Source organism: Penicillium riverlandense, assembly GCF_028828495.1.
Source record: "Penicillium riverlandense strain IBT 135883 chromosome Unknown utg000003l_segment0_segment0, whole genome shotgun sequence".
Classification (NCBI taxonomy): domain Eukaryota; kingdom Fungi; phylum Ascomycota; class Eurotiomycetes; order Eurotiales; family Aspergillaceae; genus Penicillium; species Penicillium riverlandense.
In genome coordinates this window covers 5,474,667-5,491,974 of record NW_026643196.1, presented here as the reverse complement: position 1 = coordinate 5,491,974, position 17,308 = coordinate 5,474,667, and the positions used below count along the sequence as shown (strand labels likewise).

At 53.9% G+C, this 17,308-nt stretch overlaps 8 protein-coding genes across 8 annotated transcripts; 4 read left to right on the top strand and 4 right to left on the bottom strand.

Annotated features, from left to right (window-relative positions):
* Positions 1 to 440: 440 nt before the first annotated feature.
* Positions 441 to 2,170, top strand: N7474_005871 (uncharacterized protein; the record flags this gene model as incomplete). The annotated part of the gene is made up of 5 exons (XM_057197286.1): positions 441 to 519; positions 575 to 1,081; positions 1,136 to 1,412; positions 1,469 to 1,745; positions 1,796 to 2,170. 5 exons carry the CDS (start codon positions 441 to 443, stop codon positions 2,168 to 2,170), a joined length of 1,515 nt encoding a protein of 504 aa, XP_057054682.1.
* Positions 2,171 to 4,484: 2,314 nt separating this feature from the next.
* On the bottom strand, positions 4,485 to 4,910 carry N7474_005870 (uncharacterized protein; the record flags this gene model as incomplete). The annotated part of the gene is made up of 1 exon (XM_057197285.1): positions 4,485 to 4,910. One exon carries the CDS (start codon positions 4,908 to 4,910, stop codon positions 4,485 to 4,487), a length of 426 nt encoding a protein of 141 aa, XP_057054681.1.
* A 634-nt stretch (positions 4,911 to 5,544) lies between these two features.
* On the top strand, positions 5,545 to 6,351 carry N7474_005869 (uncharacterized protein; the record flags this gene model as incomplete). The annotated part of the gene is made up of 1 exon (XM_057197284.1): positions 5,545 to 6,351. One exon carries the CDS (start codon positions 5,545 to 5,547, stop codon positions 6,349 to 6,351), a length of 807 nt encoding a protein of 268 aa, XP_057054680.1.
* A 631-nt stretch (positions 6,352 to 6,982) lies between these two features.
* N7474_005868 (Acyl-CoA N-acyltransferase) lies at positions 6,983 to 8,128 on the top strand (the record flags this gene model as incomplete). The annotated part of the gene is made up of 1 exon (XM_057197283.1): positions 6,983 to 8,128. One exon carries the CDS (start codon positions 6,983 to 6,985, stop codon positions 8,126 to 8,128), a length of 1,146 nt encoding a protein of 381 aa, XP_057054679.1.
* Positions 8,129 to 9,106: 978 nt separating this feature from the next.
* N7474_005867 (argininosuccinate lyase ARG4) lies at positions 9,107 to 10,634 on the top strand (the record flags this gene model as incomplete). The annotated part of the gene is made up of 3 exons (XM_057197282.1): positions 9,107 to 9,158; positions 9,233 to 10,063; positions 10,126 to 10,634. 3 exons carry the CDS (start codon positions 9,107 to 9,109, stop codon positions 10,632 to 10,634), a joined length of 1,392 nt encoding a protein of 463 aa, XP_057054678.1.
* Positions 10,635 to 10,839: 205 nt separating this feature from the next.
* Positions 10,840 to 12,393, bottom strand: N7474_005866 (uncharacterized protein; the record flags this gene model as incomplete). Its single annotated transcript, XM_057197281.1, has 2 exons — positions 10,840 to 11,699; positions 11,784 to 12,393. 2 exons carry the CDS (start codon positions 12,391 to 12,393, stop codon positions 10,840 to 10,842), a joined length of 1,470 nt encoding a protein of 489 aa, XP_057054677.1.
* An 814-nt stretch (positions 12,394 to 13,207) lies between these two features.
* Positions 13,208 to 15,443, bottom strand: N7474_005865 (succinate dehydrogenase [ubiquinone] flavoprotein subunit; the record flags this gene model as incomplete). The annotated part of the gene is made up of 6 exons (XM_057197280.1): positions 13,208 to 13,427; positions 13,484 to 14,872; positions 14,927 to 15,090; positions 15,141 to 15,214; positions 15,275 to 15,329; positions 15,402 to 15,443. The coding sequence occupies 6 exons, from the start codon at positions 15,441 to 15,443 to the stop codon at positions 13,208 to 13,210; spliced, it is 1,944 nt and encodes a 647-aa protein (XP_057054676.1).
* A 321-nt stretch (positions 15,444 to 15,764) lies between these two features.
* rpt1 (proteasome regulatory particle base subunit RPT1) lies at positions 15,765 to 17,235 on the bottom strand (the record flags this gene model as incomplete). The annotated part of the gene is made up of 4 exons (XM_057197279.1): positions 15,765 to 16,644; positions 16,698 to 16,927; positions 16,975 to 17,089; positions 17,141 to 17,235. The coding sequence occupies 4 exons, from the start codon at positions 17,233 to 17,235 to the stop codon at positions 15,765 to 15,767; spliced, it is 1,320 nt and encodes a 439-aa protein (XP_057054675.1).
* Between the last annotated feature and the right edge of the window lie 73 nt (positions 17,236 to 17,308).

Genomic DNA, 17,308 nt, shown 5'->3' with positions numbered 1-17,308 from the left:
CCACCAATAGCATGCGAAATGACTCGAGAGCCTGCCAGCAGAACCAGATAGTTCCTCGGGATCAACCCGAAGTGTACCTGATAGAGTATAGCAAACATCAGCAGGATTGTCCTTGAACGAAGGAAGGCTCACCCCACGCAATTTACCCCACGCTCTCTTTCGAGTGCGACTTAACTAACCGTCCGCCTCTGAGCAGAATCAATATCTTTGAAGCTGAGCGTGGGTCCAGGATCCACGTTCCCCGCGCAAGCAGCAGCAACCCCCACGCCAGGCAAGCTGGACCATGGAGATTCAGTACCCCAGTTCCGTCGCCTGTCCATCGAGATCATCGCTGAAGGCTCACATGCTGTCGGGGTACAAAACCTCAGATGGCGCCCCATCCCGTGGCAGGCTTTCTGCTTGCAACTTGGCTTGCGCATTTGCCGTGAATTGAACGCACCATGGTTTATCTCGGGCTCTCCGGTAGAGGCCTACTGTCTGCCATTACCTGCTCTGCAGGAATGGGCTTTATTATCTTCGGTAAACCTCTTATAGGTGCACATAGGAGGGATTCATGAACTGACTTCGTTCTCAGGGTACGACGATGGAGTTATTGGGGGACTCCTGACAGCCAATGCCTTCACGGACACATTCCATCTCAGTTCGTCAATGGAAGGCACGGTGACGGCGCTATTTGTGATCGGCTGTCTGGTCGGCTGTCTCTGCACCGCTCTCAGTGGTGGCCGATGGGGTCGGTTGACGGTCGCCCAGGTCGGTTCAGGCGTTCTCAGTCTTGGTGCGATTCTGCAGGCATCCAGCTACACTGTCTCGCAGTTGATTGTAGGTCGGATCGTGGCCGGACTGGGGCTGGGGCTGATTACCAGCAACCTGCCGGTCTGGCAGTCCGAAACGGCGACACGAGACAAGCGCGGCATGTTGGTTGCCGTGTCGCTGAGTTTCTTGATTCTGGGCCAGGTGCTAGCGTACTGGATTGACTATGCCATGTCTGCGTATATGAGCAGCGCCTCCTGGCGTTTCCCCATGGCCTTTCAAGCATTTTTGGGAATTTGCTTGAATGTCATGCTGCTTTTCATGCCCGAGTGCAAGTGACCCCAGGCCGGTGTATCGAGAATATGAACGCTGACACCAGTAACAGCGCCTCGTTGGCTTTTCCAGCACGGTCGTCACCAGGAAGCCACCGATATCCTCCGCCTGCTGCGATCTTCTCATGGCGTCGTGGATGAGACTGCCTTAGCCAACACCGTGGCAGAAATCCAGGATGCTCTTGCGATTGAAAGCGAGCAGAAAGGCTGGATGGACCTGCTTCGCGACGACCACGTCCGCTCTCGCCGTCGGGTGGGCCTCGCATGTCTGCTCAATGCGTGTCAAGCGTGGAGTGGTAGCACGCCCATTAGCTATTATACAACTGTCATGTATGAAAGAGACCCGTGTCGCAGGCACATTAGTTCATGCTGACCTCACTAACTAGTTTTGAGGACTCGGTCGGATTTTCTCGTCATTTGGCCCTGCTCATGTCCGGGTTTCTCCAAATCTGGTTCCTGTTTGCCTCCTTTGGGACGTGGTATTCCATTGAAAAGCTCGGTCGACGACGTTCGTTCATGATATCGGCCATTGGAATGGCGGCCGTGATGGTGGTGTTGGCAGCAATGCTGGCCATCGATACCCAGGTTTCCGGAATCGTGGCTGTCGTGATGCTATTCGCATACCAAGCTTTCTACACCTGGGGGTTTATGGGCGGTCTCTGGGTTGGTAACCTCTCATTCAGGCGCAAATCACTGGTGCTGACAGTCAATAGTGTTATGGACCGGAGATACTCCCCTTGGCCCATCGATCCAAAGGGATTGGTCTTGCCACAGCCTTTTTGTGGCTCTCCACCTTTGTTGTGATTGAAATAGTTCCGTCAGCGATAGATAACATTCACTGGAAGACATACATCATCTTCGCTGCTTTCAATCTTGCGTTCGTCCCGATGATCTACTTCCTGTACCCCGAGACGGCTGGTTTCAGCTTGGAGGCTGTGGACCTAACCTTCATGGACCGGAGCATGTCTCCGGTGAAAAAAGCAGACGAGCTGTGGAAACGGATGAGACAGGGGCAGGACGTGACCTTGACCGGATATGTGGATAGGAAGGAGGGGGATGTGCATGCAGACCACATCGAGACGGCATGACCTTGTTCGGGGGAAAAGCGAAGAACGAGTAGCGAAGCTTTGTTTGTCGGAGCAATTATATGGACTGATAGGCGACCTGAACGGGGGAGACGTTATACAGATTCCCCAGCACAACCATGTTAGGGCTTAACACTGCGGTGTTGAAGGTGCCGAGTCCAGCATTAAGGCGACTTGGATCAGCACAACCCATTTGCGGCGAAGGGGCCAGTTCTAGGATAACAACTAGCAGATGGTTTCGCTTTCACCCCTGAGTGCTCAAAATACCAATGGGTCATCAGCGTCGAGGCCGTGGAGGCAGTAATTGATACCATTGCATGGCTGTCAGGGTGGAATAACAGGCCGTTCCAGGCCAGGCGTAAAGAAACTGACTGGTGAAAGAGATCACAGAGCAACTGCGTAAGAAGTTATGGAATTTGGATAGTCTGGAGAGCCTTCGAAATATCATGTTATGATTCCGGCGGGGACGAGCGCGATCGCAGCGGATCTTGCGCTGTTTACAGTTGATACATGCTTTGCCGGCGGTGACTCGGCGTCTGGTAATCTCTGCTTGCATAGTGGTAGATGTTTTCCAAGGCACGTGAGGAGTGCGGGAAAAGAAGCCGGGATTTATGACAAGCTACCCCGGATGAATTTTACCCAGGATTATTCTCTGCACTGTTCATTGGCCCCCTAAGCCAAGTTTGGTCGCTACGTATTTACTAATGAGTTGCTGAGTGCTCTGCTGTTTGTAAATGAGCATGCGAGTTGAACAATGAGGTTGCGAGGATAGCAACAGAAATCTAGGCTGTCATGTTCTGTCTAGTATAAGAATTGAACCTGCTCAACAAATGAAGAACTGGTTGTATATATAGTTGAGGCAAGATCCCAAGTAAGTACTTGTTGGCATCTCCGTGAATATAACCCCAGGGTTTATTTATTCATTTACCCTGCCAATCCCTTGAAGATGGGGGTACTCAACCAAGTACCATCACCCTATAGCGCGGTATTCGGCCTGGTAGAACATGTAGCGCAAAGTCCCCACGGCGTAACTAACAGTTCATCCTCTTGACCGCGACCTAGAACTTCCATAAGGCTGGGATACAACGTTGCAATAGAAGGTAGTAATACTGAAGGGAAGGGGGAGGAAAAAGAAATATGCAAAGTGGCATCATCAGCTGAGGCTTATCACTAACATAGACCAGCAGGGGAAGGAGATAGACAAGATATTTCAAATACTTCCTGTTTTCGATCTGAGGATACGGGGGCTGACGCATGGCTGCCAGGGCAGGGCAGGCAGGTGTGGGGGCATAAAGAAGTTGAGTTGACGCTATAAGGTTTCTCGCGGCTCGGGCCTCAGATCGTAAAACCGTTCGGGTGGAGGGAAAGTGAAGCACTGATTTGAGCATTCATTATTGCTCCATACGCATATTACACGAGGATTGATTTGTATTTGTGTTTATGCTTTTCGCATTGTGATACATTGTGATAAAAGATTTAGTTGTTTTAGTTGTACATTAGAAGCCGTGAGACTGCACCGGAATATGTTTCCACGGCGATATGCAAGATTCCTCATAGAGGGGAAGATAAGGTTCGATATAGCAAGGAAACTGCGGCGCAGAACCGGATCTTTAGTCAACTAACACTAAGCTCTGCCCTGTGGTAGGTTGAGCGTTTGGCTTCCTTCAGGGTGCTTGGTAGAGTTTGTCGATCGGCGTTTGGGAGAGGACGTGGCGATGGCTGGTGCGCAGGATCGGCGGCATGCGGGTCATGGACTGAAGTCGGTTTCTTTGCTTTTTTTAACAATCCATAGCAAGGTTTCATGTTGGGTTTCTGCCATGTTGCCACTAGAGAGTCTATCGATAGTCCTGTCAAATATGGAGGAATTTGTCTGGCGCAGACGTACTCTACTCCATCGGTAGACATCTAAGACACCCATGGCTTAGTAAATATCGAGTACAACCATAGTTTCGTTTCGTTCATTTGTTCAAGTAAAGTTTCTGTATATACATCGAATACTCAATCCAGAGCCTAGAATAGAAAGCTAAAATAAAAACATCGTAACCAATCTCCGTGCAAAATCCATAGAACACCTTGCTAATCCCTCACTAGAACAGAGGATTGTAGTAGAAGAGACATGTCGAAGAGAAAAAATCGACCCAGGCATTCATCCTTGATATAGGACAGCCGAACAGACGGAGTAAAAGAGGGGTCGGCGAAGGAGATACAAGTTATGCGTTTGCATGAGATCGTCGCCGGTATTTCAGGTCATCTCGACTGAGGAAGCGTCGTAGCTTGGTGGCGAAGCGGCAGGGCTGATGATCTACAACGCAACTGATTAGCATACAAGTCGAATATGTCTCAGACAGCACCGCGCACCATCTTTTCGGGCAGATAACAATTGGTCATCCAGGCCTTGTGTTGTATAGGCTGAGGCCCAGTAGCCTGTGTGGCGGTAACCCGTAAAAGTACAGCCATTAGAGTTGTACCGCGGCTGCATGGCTGCGACATGCGGGTAGAGTGTCGCCAACGGGGCGAGCAGTTCGTCCGGGGGTGGCGAACGGCGGCCGTATAGACTGCTTCGGTTCTGTGGGAGCTGGTCAGCTAGGGCAGCGTAGGGCAGTGGGGCCATCGGTACACTGACGTGAAGCTCATAGTTGTTCTTGTAACTCATGGTTGGCTTGTGATTAAGAAAAAACTTGTTGGGGATGTTGAGCTGCAGGATGCGAGCAAGCTGCATTTTAAACACGATGCCTTCAGACATGATTTGAGATAATTCGCCAAGAAAATAAGCGGGGGCTGAGATCGTATAGATCGAAGTTCGGCGATGGGGGTTTAGCGTCATTCCACGGGGAGCCCGATGTGAGAACCATCAGGGATCATCCCTGTCCACCCCTTGCATCCTCCATTCCACGTTTAATTCAGGGACCGTGAGATGGACCGAATACATCCGTGACGCCCATCAGCCAGCCATCACCAGGCCAGATCAATGATCTGCCGCTAGCGAGCATCCAGGTCGAATCCTGGCGGCCGGGTCGGCGCTATTGAAGTTGCTATTGATCCCCGACCGTATTGGGGATGCTGCCATTCGCCGACAATGCACATTGTCTCCACCAACACAGCCACAGCTTTGCATTAGAAAGAACGCACGGGCATCGGACATGACCGTGGCTGGTGGATGTGGCTTGGAGCTTCTATTGATCGGATCTTCAGAACTGCTCTCATTTTCACCCTTTCTTCTCGGTCTGTCCGTCGTGACCGTCATGGATGAACCGATCTTCCTGGCACCTATAAGGCCCCATCGCCCCCATGGGTGATGATACCTCTTTCATTCTCATCAACTTCACTTGACTTTGATATTATTTTATCTTCACTACTACACATGCCCCCAACCGATCATGTCGTTGAGCATGCAGGGTTCCGGAAGAGAGTCCTGGGAAAGCTCTCCGTGTATGGACATGCGCGATCGCTGCTCGCGCGAGTCAGCCGCCCATCCCAGTAAGAGATTCTCCCCCCTGCGGTCCCGATTGTCCCGTCTATCGCACCGGGTGCGCCACGGCCTGAGTTCTGAGAAGTTTTGCCCTGGTCCAGGATTTGTCGAACGGGATGCTGAACGCTCCTCGGACAGGCGTGCCCTCGAGGATGCCCTAATCAACAACCCAGAGGCCCAGTCTGTCCTGCAGGAAGGCGAGTTTGGCCGGGTGGATCCAACGGGCTGGTTCCCCCACTACAAGCGATGCGTGCAGTTTTTCGTCACAACCAGCCAGCATTCGCCTATCGTGCAGTCAGTTGCTGCGTTCATCAACATCCGACTGCCCTATCACCAAGGCATGGGCCTGGCGGTGGCCGGTTCACATCCGCGTCCCTCCACACCAGCGCCGTTTGTTTCTCTCAGGCCGTATATTAGGCGCCTGATTGTCACCGCACAAGATTCGCCTGCTGTTTTGCAGGCCTTCTTCGGGGCTGACTGGGAGGCCGGTGTGGGCTGCATTTACAAGCAAGAGCGGGTGAACTACCTTTTCACGGCCAAGAGCAGTGGGTGGGCCTCGACCAAGGCAGCCTACGACATCTTGCCGGATGAGCAAGCACCATTCCTGCGTCCCCTGCGAGATCCGTCGGAAGATGAAATCCGGGCAGCCGAGGCGCGGTGGAGTGAATGGCTGGCGATGGAGGATTGGATGGTGGGGGCGCGCAGTCCCTGGTAGGACTATCGACTACTGATGAGCCATGACCCGTTTTGTCTTTCTTGCACTTGTTTTCCTTTGTTGGTGGGGGGCGATGACGATGGGACAAAATGACGCAGCCGTCGAGAAGTTCTGTGCGGCGTTGGTTGATCAATTTCTCATTCTCATATGGCGTTTCTGGAAGGGTGGTAGTCTGCAATATTACTTTGACAGCTGTCAAATGAAAATCCTGATGTTCTAAGCTTTATGTCAGAGTCTTACCGAAAAGCGTCAAACTATGCGCCTAGACCTTTAATCTATCATGGATGGTTCCACTGAGCTGTTCCCTAGTAGGCCAATGCTTGCATTGATCTCTACAGTGTGGGGTCGGTTGTATATTAAAATCGATAGCGCGCACCGCCACAGGCACGGACCAGGTTGACAAATTCTGGTCGCTAGTTTGGTCGATGATGGCAGATCCTTTTAGTGTCCCAGACACGATCTTCTAATCATCGTTTCCGAAGGTAGTTAGGGCTACTCTTTAGGGCGGATCCACCCTGACTCACGCGATGCCCGACACCTGTCCATCTCCCCAAAGGGGGCTGTCAACCTGTCAATACGCACTAGGGGATTAAGCCTTGTCTCCTATCCAGGTACTCGGGAATAATCTACGATGGCAGAACCTGCAGCAATTGAAATCTACGAGCACGACGCCGCCAGCATCCTGCCGGCGCTCGCGTCTCAATTGCCGCACTCTGCCACCGTCGTGCGGCGTATCCAACACGCCCTCGCGTATCCTTCATCTAGTGCTAAGATCCTAGCGACTTTCGCCCCAGGTACCCCAGCCCCTAAGCAACAGCCGTGGCTGGCTGCGTGGGTGGATCTCTTTCGCGGACGCGAGACCCAGATGGTCGTCTATTCCAGCCTTGAAGCGGAGCACACGTCAAATCTGCCGATCGCGGGCTCCGATCATATCGTGTCTGTGCTAGATGTCACCTCGTCGGTACTAGCGCAGGTCCGCGCCCAGCTACTAGCTCTGTTGACGTACGTCAAAACTCATTTGCTCCCGGCGTACCTGTCATTCGTGCAGGAGACTAAGGAAAATGAGGATCCTCAGACTCACAATGGCGTGCCTTTGATCCCCGCGCCAGACCCACACGCGTTTCTCATTGGCAGCCTACATACGGGTCTTTTTACGCTGCTCCAGCGCGAGCCGATTTACTCCGCTGATAATCCCCGAAAGGGGATCAAGGTGCATCGCTTCGATGATCCTGCTTACTTAAAATATTTCTTCCCGCGAGAGATCTTCAGCTCAGACGGCGATTCGGCGTTGCCTTCGGGGTACAGATACCAGGACCGCCGTGGAAGGATCGGCCTCCTCCCGGCGCACCTGGATCTGGTCCAGAGTCGTACGCACATCCCCCGCTCCAACAAGAGTTTGTCTACCATGCCCGGTGTGGCTGTCTATTATGATCCTTCGCCAGCATCAGAAACAATAGTCGATGATCATGACGAGATGCCTATTGCCTGGGCCTTCCTGGGCACGGACGGTGCGTTGGCTACTTTGCATGTTGAGCCGGAGCATCGCGGTCGGGGTCTTGCTTTGCGGTTGTCCAAGGAAGTGATGCGTCGCGGTATGGCGCCGGGAGGGCTCTTTGGGGCTGATAGTGTTGAGATTGCTGATCATCAAGATCGACTCGGTGGATGGGTGCATACTGAGGTAGCGCAGTATAACCAGGCGAGTCGGCGTGTGATGGAGAAGATTGGGGGAAAGCCATTGACTACAGTGACCTGGACTGTGATTGAGTTGGTTGATTGAACATTGGTTACAAATATACAAAAGGCAAGACCGCAAAAAATGTTGTGTCACGAGTCCTCGATCTGAAAATGTAGTTCGAGATCATAATGTGATGCAAGACGGCACAGACATGGTTGATATACCGGGTTCTCCCATCTGTACATGCCCATGTATTTTGAACAGTTCTCTTGCTGTGAGATGGATGCGAAGCCTCTATTATACCTTTTGTACCTTCTTCTTTGGCCTTTTAATTCCCCACTGTGCCGGCCAAGAAACGTTGGATTCAAGATTACTCTCCTTTTCCTTCACACTCTGCTCACCCCAAGACCCCCAGAGGCCGGCAGAATACTCATCTTCAAACTCTTCAGACTCCTTCTGGCAATGCACAGAGATGTCCTTCAAAAAGCTCAAAGTTTGTCCAAGACCAGGCTGGCTGGCCCGATAGAAGAGGCGCTTGTCCATGCCTTCTGCACTCCCAGGATTTGATGCATCTCAGCCTACGATATGTTGGATTTGCGAAAGTAGATTGAGTGATTGCATGTGAGTTATAGTGTGATTCGGTTTACCTTATGCAGTGGCTAATCTCAACGCAGTGTGAGGCCATGTAACCGTCAATTTTAATGTCTGCATCAGACAGCTGGAGGATAGTGAGGACAGCTCTGCTAGTAGCTGTCCTCAGTGTAGTGGGCTCGTTTCCCGAGTGGTCGGTTTCTCGGCTCCGATGAATCTCCCTGGCGCGGTGTCAGTAGGACCAGAATGCCTGTGCAAATTCTCCAAGTGAATGATGGAAGGGCCAAATTCTAATCTGTGCGGCGGTTGGGAGTATAGATAGGCACTGCATGTAGTTACATGTAGTAGAACATGTGCTATACTTGCGGTGATAGAAGTGGGGGTCATCTCAATTAGGGTTAGCGTGGATGATTCAACCCAACTGCTGCTTCTCTCCTTCTCGACATCTTTTCCTCTCTCCTTCTCCTCCAATTGACCCCAACCTTCAAGATGAGCAACCCCAAAGTCGCCGAGAACATGCTCTGGGGAGGCCGGTTTACCCGTGAGTCGCATGCAATGCCTACCCCGGCACTTTCTCATTCATCCCCACTGATTCACACGATCATTCCACAACAGAGGGCCTCGACCCCCTCATGGTGCAGTATAACGAGTCTCTTCCCTACGACCGAGTCTTCTGGAAGCAGGACATCGCCGGCTCAATTGCCTTTGCCCGCGCAAACACCAAGAATGGGATCCTGACCGCACACGAGTTCGCCGAGATCGAGCGCGGCTTCCAGCAGATCGCCGAGGAATGGCGCACAAACACCTTCGTCGCCAAGGCGAACGACGAGGATATCCACACGGCCAACGAGCGTCGTCTGGGCGAAATCATTGGCAAGGAGATCGGCGGCAAGTTGCACACCGGTCGGTCGCGCAACGAGCAGGTCGCAACGGATATGCGGTTGTGGCTGCGTGACGAGCTGCGTGCCATTGAGAGCTGCCTCTGCGACCTGATCAAGGTTTCGATTTCCCGCGCCGAGCAGGAGATCGATTACCTCATGCCGGGCTATACGCATCTGCAGAAGGCCCAGCCCGTCCGCTGGTCCCACTGGCTGCTGTCGCATGCCACTGCCTTTGCCAGCGAGCTGCAGCGTCTGCGCGAGGTCATCCGCCGTGTCAACCGCAGCCCGCTCGGTACCGGTGCGCTGGCGGGTAACCCGTTCCAGATTGACCGCGAGGCCATGGCGAAGGAGCTCGGGTTCGACGGTCTGCTCTACAACTCCATGAACGCTGTGGCGGACCGTGACTTCGCTATGGAGACCATGCAGTGGGGCAGCTCGTTCATGCTGAAGATTTCGCGCTGGGCCGAGGACTTGATTATCTACAGCAGTCTGGAGTTTGGCTTCGTCCGTCTGTCGGACGCTTACTCGACGGGATCGTCGCTCATGCCCCAGAAGAAGAACGCCGGTGAGTTTTATATCTCTCCCTTTATTCTTTTTCTCGCCCAATCGTCGCTAATGCATTTATAGACAGCCTCGAGCTCCTCCGCGGCAAATCCGGTCGTGCCTTCGGCCAAATGGCAGGCCTGATGTGCACGATCAAGGGCCTGCCAACAACCTACAACAAGGATCTGCAGGAGAGCGTCGAGCCCATGCTAGACCACGTCAAGACCGTCAGCGACAGCATCCAGATCGCCACCGGCGTGCTGTCGACCCTGACCGTAATCCCGGAAAAGATGACCGCCGCCCTGGCGCCGGAGATGCTGGCTACCGAGATCGCGGATTACCTCGTCCGCAAGGGCGTGCCGTTCCGCGAGGGTCACCATATCTCTGGTCGCGTGGTTGCGCTGGCAGAGCAGAACGGTGTGCCCATGGATACGCTCTCGCTGGACCAGCTTAAGAACGTTGATGCCCGGTTTGGTGACGATGTCCAGGCTTGTCTGGACTATGAGCGTGCCGTTGAGCTGAAGGATGCTATTGGTGGCACCAGCAAACGGGCGGTTATTGAGCAGACCTCCGTGCTTAAGGGTCTGTTGTAGACATCTTGAGCTGCCCAGTTATATCTAAAAGATGTATGTATGCGGGATTGATTTCGGTTAGATAAAAGGCTACGAGGTATGAATTATGCAGTAAAAATATCACAAATTTTGAGGGTGAAATCAATACAGAAAGCGATAGGGGAATCAAAATCCAAACACCTAGTATCACGTCCTAAAGGCAAAAATAGCAACTCGTTTCAATTTCTCATCCCATCGTCGCAGACGGAGACTTGACATCCTTCGGTGACACACCCTCCTCTGCTGCATACGCTGGCGGCGTGTCACTGGGCGAGTAGACCACCTCGTCCTCCTGGAACAAGGCCAAAGAAGGCATTGACTTCGACGCCGGAACAGGAGCGACAGCGCCAGAAGTCGAAGTCTTCCTAACCAGCGACTCTCTGCTTGGCCTCTGAGTCCAGGGTAGCTCTACGGCATGCCTCTGTCCACCAGTTCCAGTTGCATTATCGTACTGCATAAAACTCATAACATGGTCATGAGCAGCACGCTGCTGTTGGACGTCCTTTCCCTTCCCAGTTCCAGCCTGCGCCGACGACGACGTAAAATCAGACGCAGTCGAGTAACGATCCATATTCGCCCCCAGCACGACTCCCTCCTTCGTAATGATCTGTCGCGGCGTATGGAGAGGAGGTGCGCTAGCGAGGCAGTCCTGACTTGAACCCCTGGGACTCCTGCGAGTGGAACTAGGGAAATCCCATCTCTGGAGAGTACTCTGCTGGTGCCGGCTTAGGCTCTGCTGGAACTGCTGCTGCACGGCTTTGCGTCTTCGCTGCGAAAGGGACAGGTTGATTAGTTCTCTTTGCGGGCTATGCGGTAGTTCGCAGTGCGTGCGCCAGAAGCCTGTGTCGGAGAGTTCGGCCGTGACTCCCGTTGGGAATGTGCAGGTTGTTGTTGTGTCTGGGTGGGTTTCGGGAGGAAATGTGAGGTCTTTGGATGAAGTTTTTTGTTGGTTAGATTGGTTGAGGGTTGACGACTCGAAGGACGATCCTGTTAGCAGGCCCGCGGAAGAATCTGATGGGTTGGATTCCGAGGCTGTGGTTGAGGATGCTGCGTGTGCGTATGAGCCTGGATTATGGAGTCGTACTTGTCAGATATGTCAACCTTTAACTACGGCTTTTGGAGCTTGCTTACTGTTCAGACAGCTGGTGTCATTGGTAGACCGTGAGAAGTTTGTACCAGGACTAGAAGTCATCTCAGGATCATGGTTGGACGTATTGGTTCGGTTCCTTGGCCAGCCGATGAGAATCCGGCCTTGTTTCCTTTTGCGGCGCCAGCAGAGAAAGAAAAGGATGATGCTCAGTGCCAGGGCTGCAATGCTGCCGACGACTCCGCCGATTATTGCGGCGTGGTTGCTAGAATGTGTATTCAGTGAACTGCTCGAAGTAGCAGTAGCGACGGGAGCTGGAGCAGTGATCGAACCGGTGGCAGAAGCTGTCGATGTAGTTGTCTGTACAGTCGTTGCGTCTGCGAACGTGCTAGTAGTTGGCAGTGGTGATATCGAAGTCTTTGTCTCCGTCGAAGTCTTTGACGTTGACGTCGTCGTCTCAGTCGACGAAGACTTGGTGCTTGATGTCGTTGTCGACGAAGCAGCCGAATTGTCATCTGGACATATGCCCGTTGTGCATGGATCGCTGGAGCAGCAGCCGCTGTAGTCTCCTTTGCTGCAGACATACCACTGCTTGCCGCTGGCGCAGCCGTGGTACAGATTATCCGCTCTAGGTAACAGGTCGAAGACGTCCATCTCTAGCGCTGCCGCCGTAGAGGCAGAACGATGCGATAGGAATCAGAAAAGATGCAGTATTGAAATCACCCAAAAACTCTGTGGTTGTTGGAAATGGAAGAAATCATACTTCTTGCAAGACAAAACGAGTCTTTCCCGGACTTAGGGCTGCAGCCGCACGTTGGCCAGGGTCGCTCCTTGATGATGGCCTTGAAAGAGGAAACCATGTTGTGAAAGAGCCATTGAGGCTCATATTCTTTGTTTGTCAGATCGTCCTTCGTGTCGACCCAAATATAGGAATGCAACGCAAGAACTGTTGGTGCGCCCCAGACCGTCTCGATTGGGTGTGGGATTGTTGGTGGCACAGTTGCATGAAGAAAACACCAACCGGACCCCGGTCATCGTAGGATACTTTGCACGAGTACGGTGTCGGAGGGCGACAGTCGGGGAAGGGATTTCTTTGTCGAGTCCCCTTGGTCTTTAGCCCGTCTATAACGCCACATCACACCCCACCGAGTCCGACAACAAAGAACGAGGCTGTGTGGCTACATCAACTACGGGAAACACAACTGGCACAAAAGAAAACAATTCCAATCATATAGGACAAACTGAGAGAAAAGCACTGCTCAGTACACCAATTCTTTCTTCGCCTGAGAGATAAAAGGAAATAATATGGCTATACAGGATGGTAAGTAACACAATCAATAAAAACGTAGTCTTTTGCACGACTCCTGGATGTCGACCGACAAGACAAGTCAGTCCGAAAGCAAGATGCCAGGACGTGATCGACACTCTGAAACAACTCCTACATCAATCCATTTCCGGGGTGACGGGCTTAGTAGGTACGCTTGAAAGGAGGCACCGGCTTGCACTCGTTGGCATCCATGGTCTTGCCCTCAACGGCACGGTAGTCCAGGTCGACCTTGCCGTGGGCCTTCTTCTGCCACGTGAGGGTGTGCTTCATCCACTGCTCGTCATCACGGTCGGGGAAGTCCTCCCGGGCGTGAGCACCACGGGACTCCTTGCGGTTGGCGGCGGCGAGGGCGGTTTGGGTACTGTAGACACAAACGGTTAGCAAGATATCAAATGGCGCGTCAACGAGTATACATACGCGCAAGTCAACAGGTTGCGGAGCTCCAGGGTCTCAACCAGATCCGAGTTCCAGATCATGCTGCGGTCCTTGGTGCCGACCTGGTCATACCACTGGTCGATCTCGGTAATCTTCTCGACACCCTCGTCCAAGCTCTCCTGGGTACGGAACACGCTGACGTCCGTCTGCATGGTCTTCTGCATGGCATTCCGGATCTCAAAGGTCGACTTGGGACCGTCGGCATTGCGAGCGAAGTCGAGGTCCTTGATCGACTGGGCACCCGCGTCGGAGGACAGCTCCTTGTGGGGCTTGCCGGGAGTCGAGATGTCGCGGACACGGTGCGACACAGCACGGCCGAAGACGATCAGATCAAGCAGGGAGTTGGCACCCAGACGGTTGGCACCGTGCACAGACACACAGGCAGCCTCACCGCAAGCGAACAGACCAGGAACGACCTTGTCCTTACCCGCCTCGTCCACGGTCAGAACCTCACCAGTGTACTTGGTGGGGATACCACCCATATTGTAGTGGACAGTAGGCAGGACGGGGATGGGCTGCTTGGTGACATCGACACCGGCGAAGATCGAGGCGGTCTCGGAGATACCGGGCAGACGTTCGTGCAGAAGCTCAGCAGGCAGATGGCTGAGCTGCAGGTAGATGTGGTCCTTCTCGGGGCCAACACCACGGCCCTCGCGGATCTCCAAGGTCATGGAACGAGACACAACGTCACGCGAAGCAAGATCCTTGGCGGTAGGAGCGTACCGCTCCATGAAACGCTCACCCTCGGAGTTGAGCAGGTAGCCACCCTCACCACGCGAGCCCTCCGTGATCAGACAGCCGGCACCGTAGATACCAGTGGGGTGGAACTGGACGAACTCCAGATCCTGGTTGGGCAGACCGGCACGGGCGACCATGGCCATACCATCACCAGTGCAAGTGTGGGCGGAGGTGCAGCTGAAGTAGGCACGTCCGTAACCGCCGGTGGCCAGGACGGTGTGGTGGGCCTTGAAACGGTGCAGCGTACCGTCCTCCTGGTTGTAGGCGAGGATACCGCGGCACTCACCATCCTCCATCAGCAGATCAAGAGCGAAGTACTCGATGAAGTAGTTGGTGTTGTGGCGGAGAGACTGGCCGTAGAGGGTGTGCAGTAGGGCGTGGCCAGTACGGTCAGCGGCAGCACAGCAGCGGTAGGCCTGGCCACCTTGGCCGTACTCCTTGGACTGACCACCGAAAGCACGCTGGTAGATGCGGCCATCCTCGGTACGCGAGAAGGGGCAGCCGTAGCCCTCGAGCTCACGAACACTGGCGGGGGCCTCCCGAGTCATGTAGTGAATCGCATCCTGGTCACCAAGCCAATCGGAACCCTTCACGGTATCGTACATGTGCCATCTCCAGTCATCGGGGTGCATGCTATTCAGACTGTTAATTGCAATTCCAGCACGTGCAGATAGCGAGTTGACCTACTTTCCAAGGGCAGCGTTGATACCACCCTGAGCAGCAACCGTGTGACTTCTCGTGGGGAACAGCTTCGAAACACAGGCAGTGTTGAATCCAGCCTCGGCGAGTCCGAAGGCAGCGCGCAGACCGGCACCACCGGCACCGACAACGACGGCATCGTACTCGTGGTCCTACACACGTCAGATCATCTCTCAGTGTCCATATGGCGAAGTCGACCTACAATGATCGGGTATTTCTCGGAGATGTAGCCATTGGCCTCCTTGGCGCGCAGCGGCTGGTTGGCGAAGATGCGGGCTGGAGGAATTGCGGGTTAGCGCGACGAAAGGGGGCAACAACGCTCTCGGGATAGCGTACCAGCCGGCCGGGACGATGAGAAGAGACGTCTCTGGTCCCTCAAGACACGGGAAACCTGTGCAGCAATCACCAGTCAGTGCCGAACATGGCGAAAGCAGACGGGCCGAAAATCACTCGGGTGACCAACCTTGGATGCGGGAGCTAGGCTCCGCATGCCCAGCGAGCTCATGATGGCGGGTGGATCAGAAGGAAGACTCTAATCCGACAGAAACAAACACAAAACACCGTAACCGGCGATGGGGGGAACGGACAGAGGGGAGAGGCAGGACAGTGAGGTGGAATGCCAACTGCTGCTCCTGCTAAAACCAACGGGGCATTATGTCAGCATCCACACCCGTGATGTGCCGAGCAGACGAGCCGGGGCCAATCACGGGCGAACAATTTGATTTCCCTCGGTTGTCTCCCTAAACGAATATCCGTGTGACGCAGGACTAGTGAACTACTATAGAATAGCTGGAATTGAGGAATAGATGATGGTAATACACTCCGACTAATTGTACTGCATATATGTCGCAGTCGAGTTGAACTTCAGGTTGCCCTTGATCACCTTCTCGACCGACGCCAAAAAGTCCTTCTCCGTGGCCACCTTGCGCCGTGCCCGGATCGCGAACATGCCAGCCTCTGTCGCGACACTGCGCAGCTCGGCACCCGTCGCGTTGGGGCACAGACGGGAGATGAGCTCCCAGCGAATGTCACGCTCGACCGACATGCTCTTGGCGTGGATGCGCAGTATGTTCGCCCGGCCCTCCACGTCCGGCAGCGAGAACTCGATCTTGCGATCAATTCGACCAGGCCGCATCAGGGCCGGGTCCAGGGTGGACGGCCGGTTGGTCGCGAACATGACCTTGATGTTACCCCGGGAATCGAATCCGTCCAGCTGAGTGATCAGTTCCAGCATGGTGCGCTGCACTTCGTTGTCACCGCCCGCACCGTCATCAAAACGAGCGCCACCGACAGCATCGATCTCGTCAAAGAAGATGATGCATGCCTTCTTGGTACGGGCCATCTCGAACAGCTCGCGGACCATCCGTGCACCCTCACCCACGTACTTCTGGACCAGTTCACTTCCAATCACACGGATGAAGGTCGCATCCGTTCGGTTGGCCACCGCCCGGGCACATAGGGTCTTTCCTGTACCGGGGGGTCCGTAGAGTAGAGCGCCCTTCGGCGGGTCGATGCCCAGATTCACGAATCGTTCTGGCGACAGCAACGGCATCTCCACCACCTCTCGTAGCTTCTCAATCTGCTCTTTGCATCCACCCACGTCACCGTATGTCACGTCGGGCTTATCCTCGACCGTCATCATCGTCACGCTGGGATCGATCTTCGGTGGGAGAGGGAGCATGATCTGGTACTTATTCCGATCCACACTGTAAAGCTGTGTCAGTGACTGCGCAGCCTTCAAAACACGAACAAGTCTTACCCAACGCGCATGCCTTCCTCAATATCCGTCGGACTTACGCGCTCCCCTAGGTTGACGACGAACTTGGCGATCTGCTTGACGTTGATGACATATTTGCTCTTGTCCGAGTCCTTTTCATCCTGGATGATCTTCGTGCATCGAGCGACTTGCAATGGCTGCTCTTCGGCCATGCGTTGCCGGTCGGCAGCAACATCCCAAAGGTGTGGAGGTGCGAGACCGGTGTCGGATTCCTGGGGACATGAGCTCCTGCATTTTATGGAAGGGACTGCATCCGCACCTTGACACCAATCTTCTCGTTGACGCTTGCTTGCTTGTCTTTGATATCCTTCTCGAGCTTCTTCAAGGCTGTCGCGTAGGGGGCCGCCCCGTAGGTCTTGAGTACTGCGATGTCACTGCCGGGCCCGGGTTAGCCAGATTGACATCAACCCAGGAGCGAAACTTACTCATCTGTGAGTGGTGTGATCTTCTTCTCGGGCTCCTCGTCGTCGGCGAAATTCTTCTTGTACTTCTCCCAGCTCTCTCCCGTGGCGCTGGGCATGGTGAGAGATGATGACAGCCCCGGGCTGTGGAGCTAAGTCGGGGGTGCAGACGCAGTAGCGATATCGAGTAGT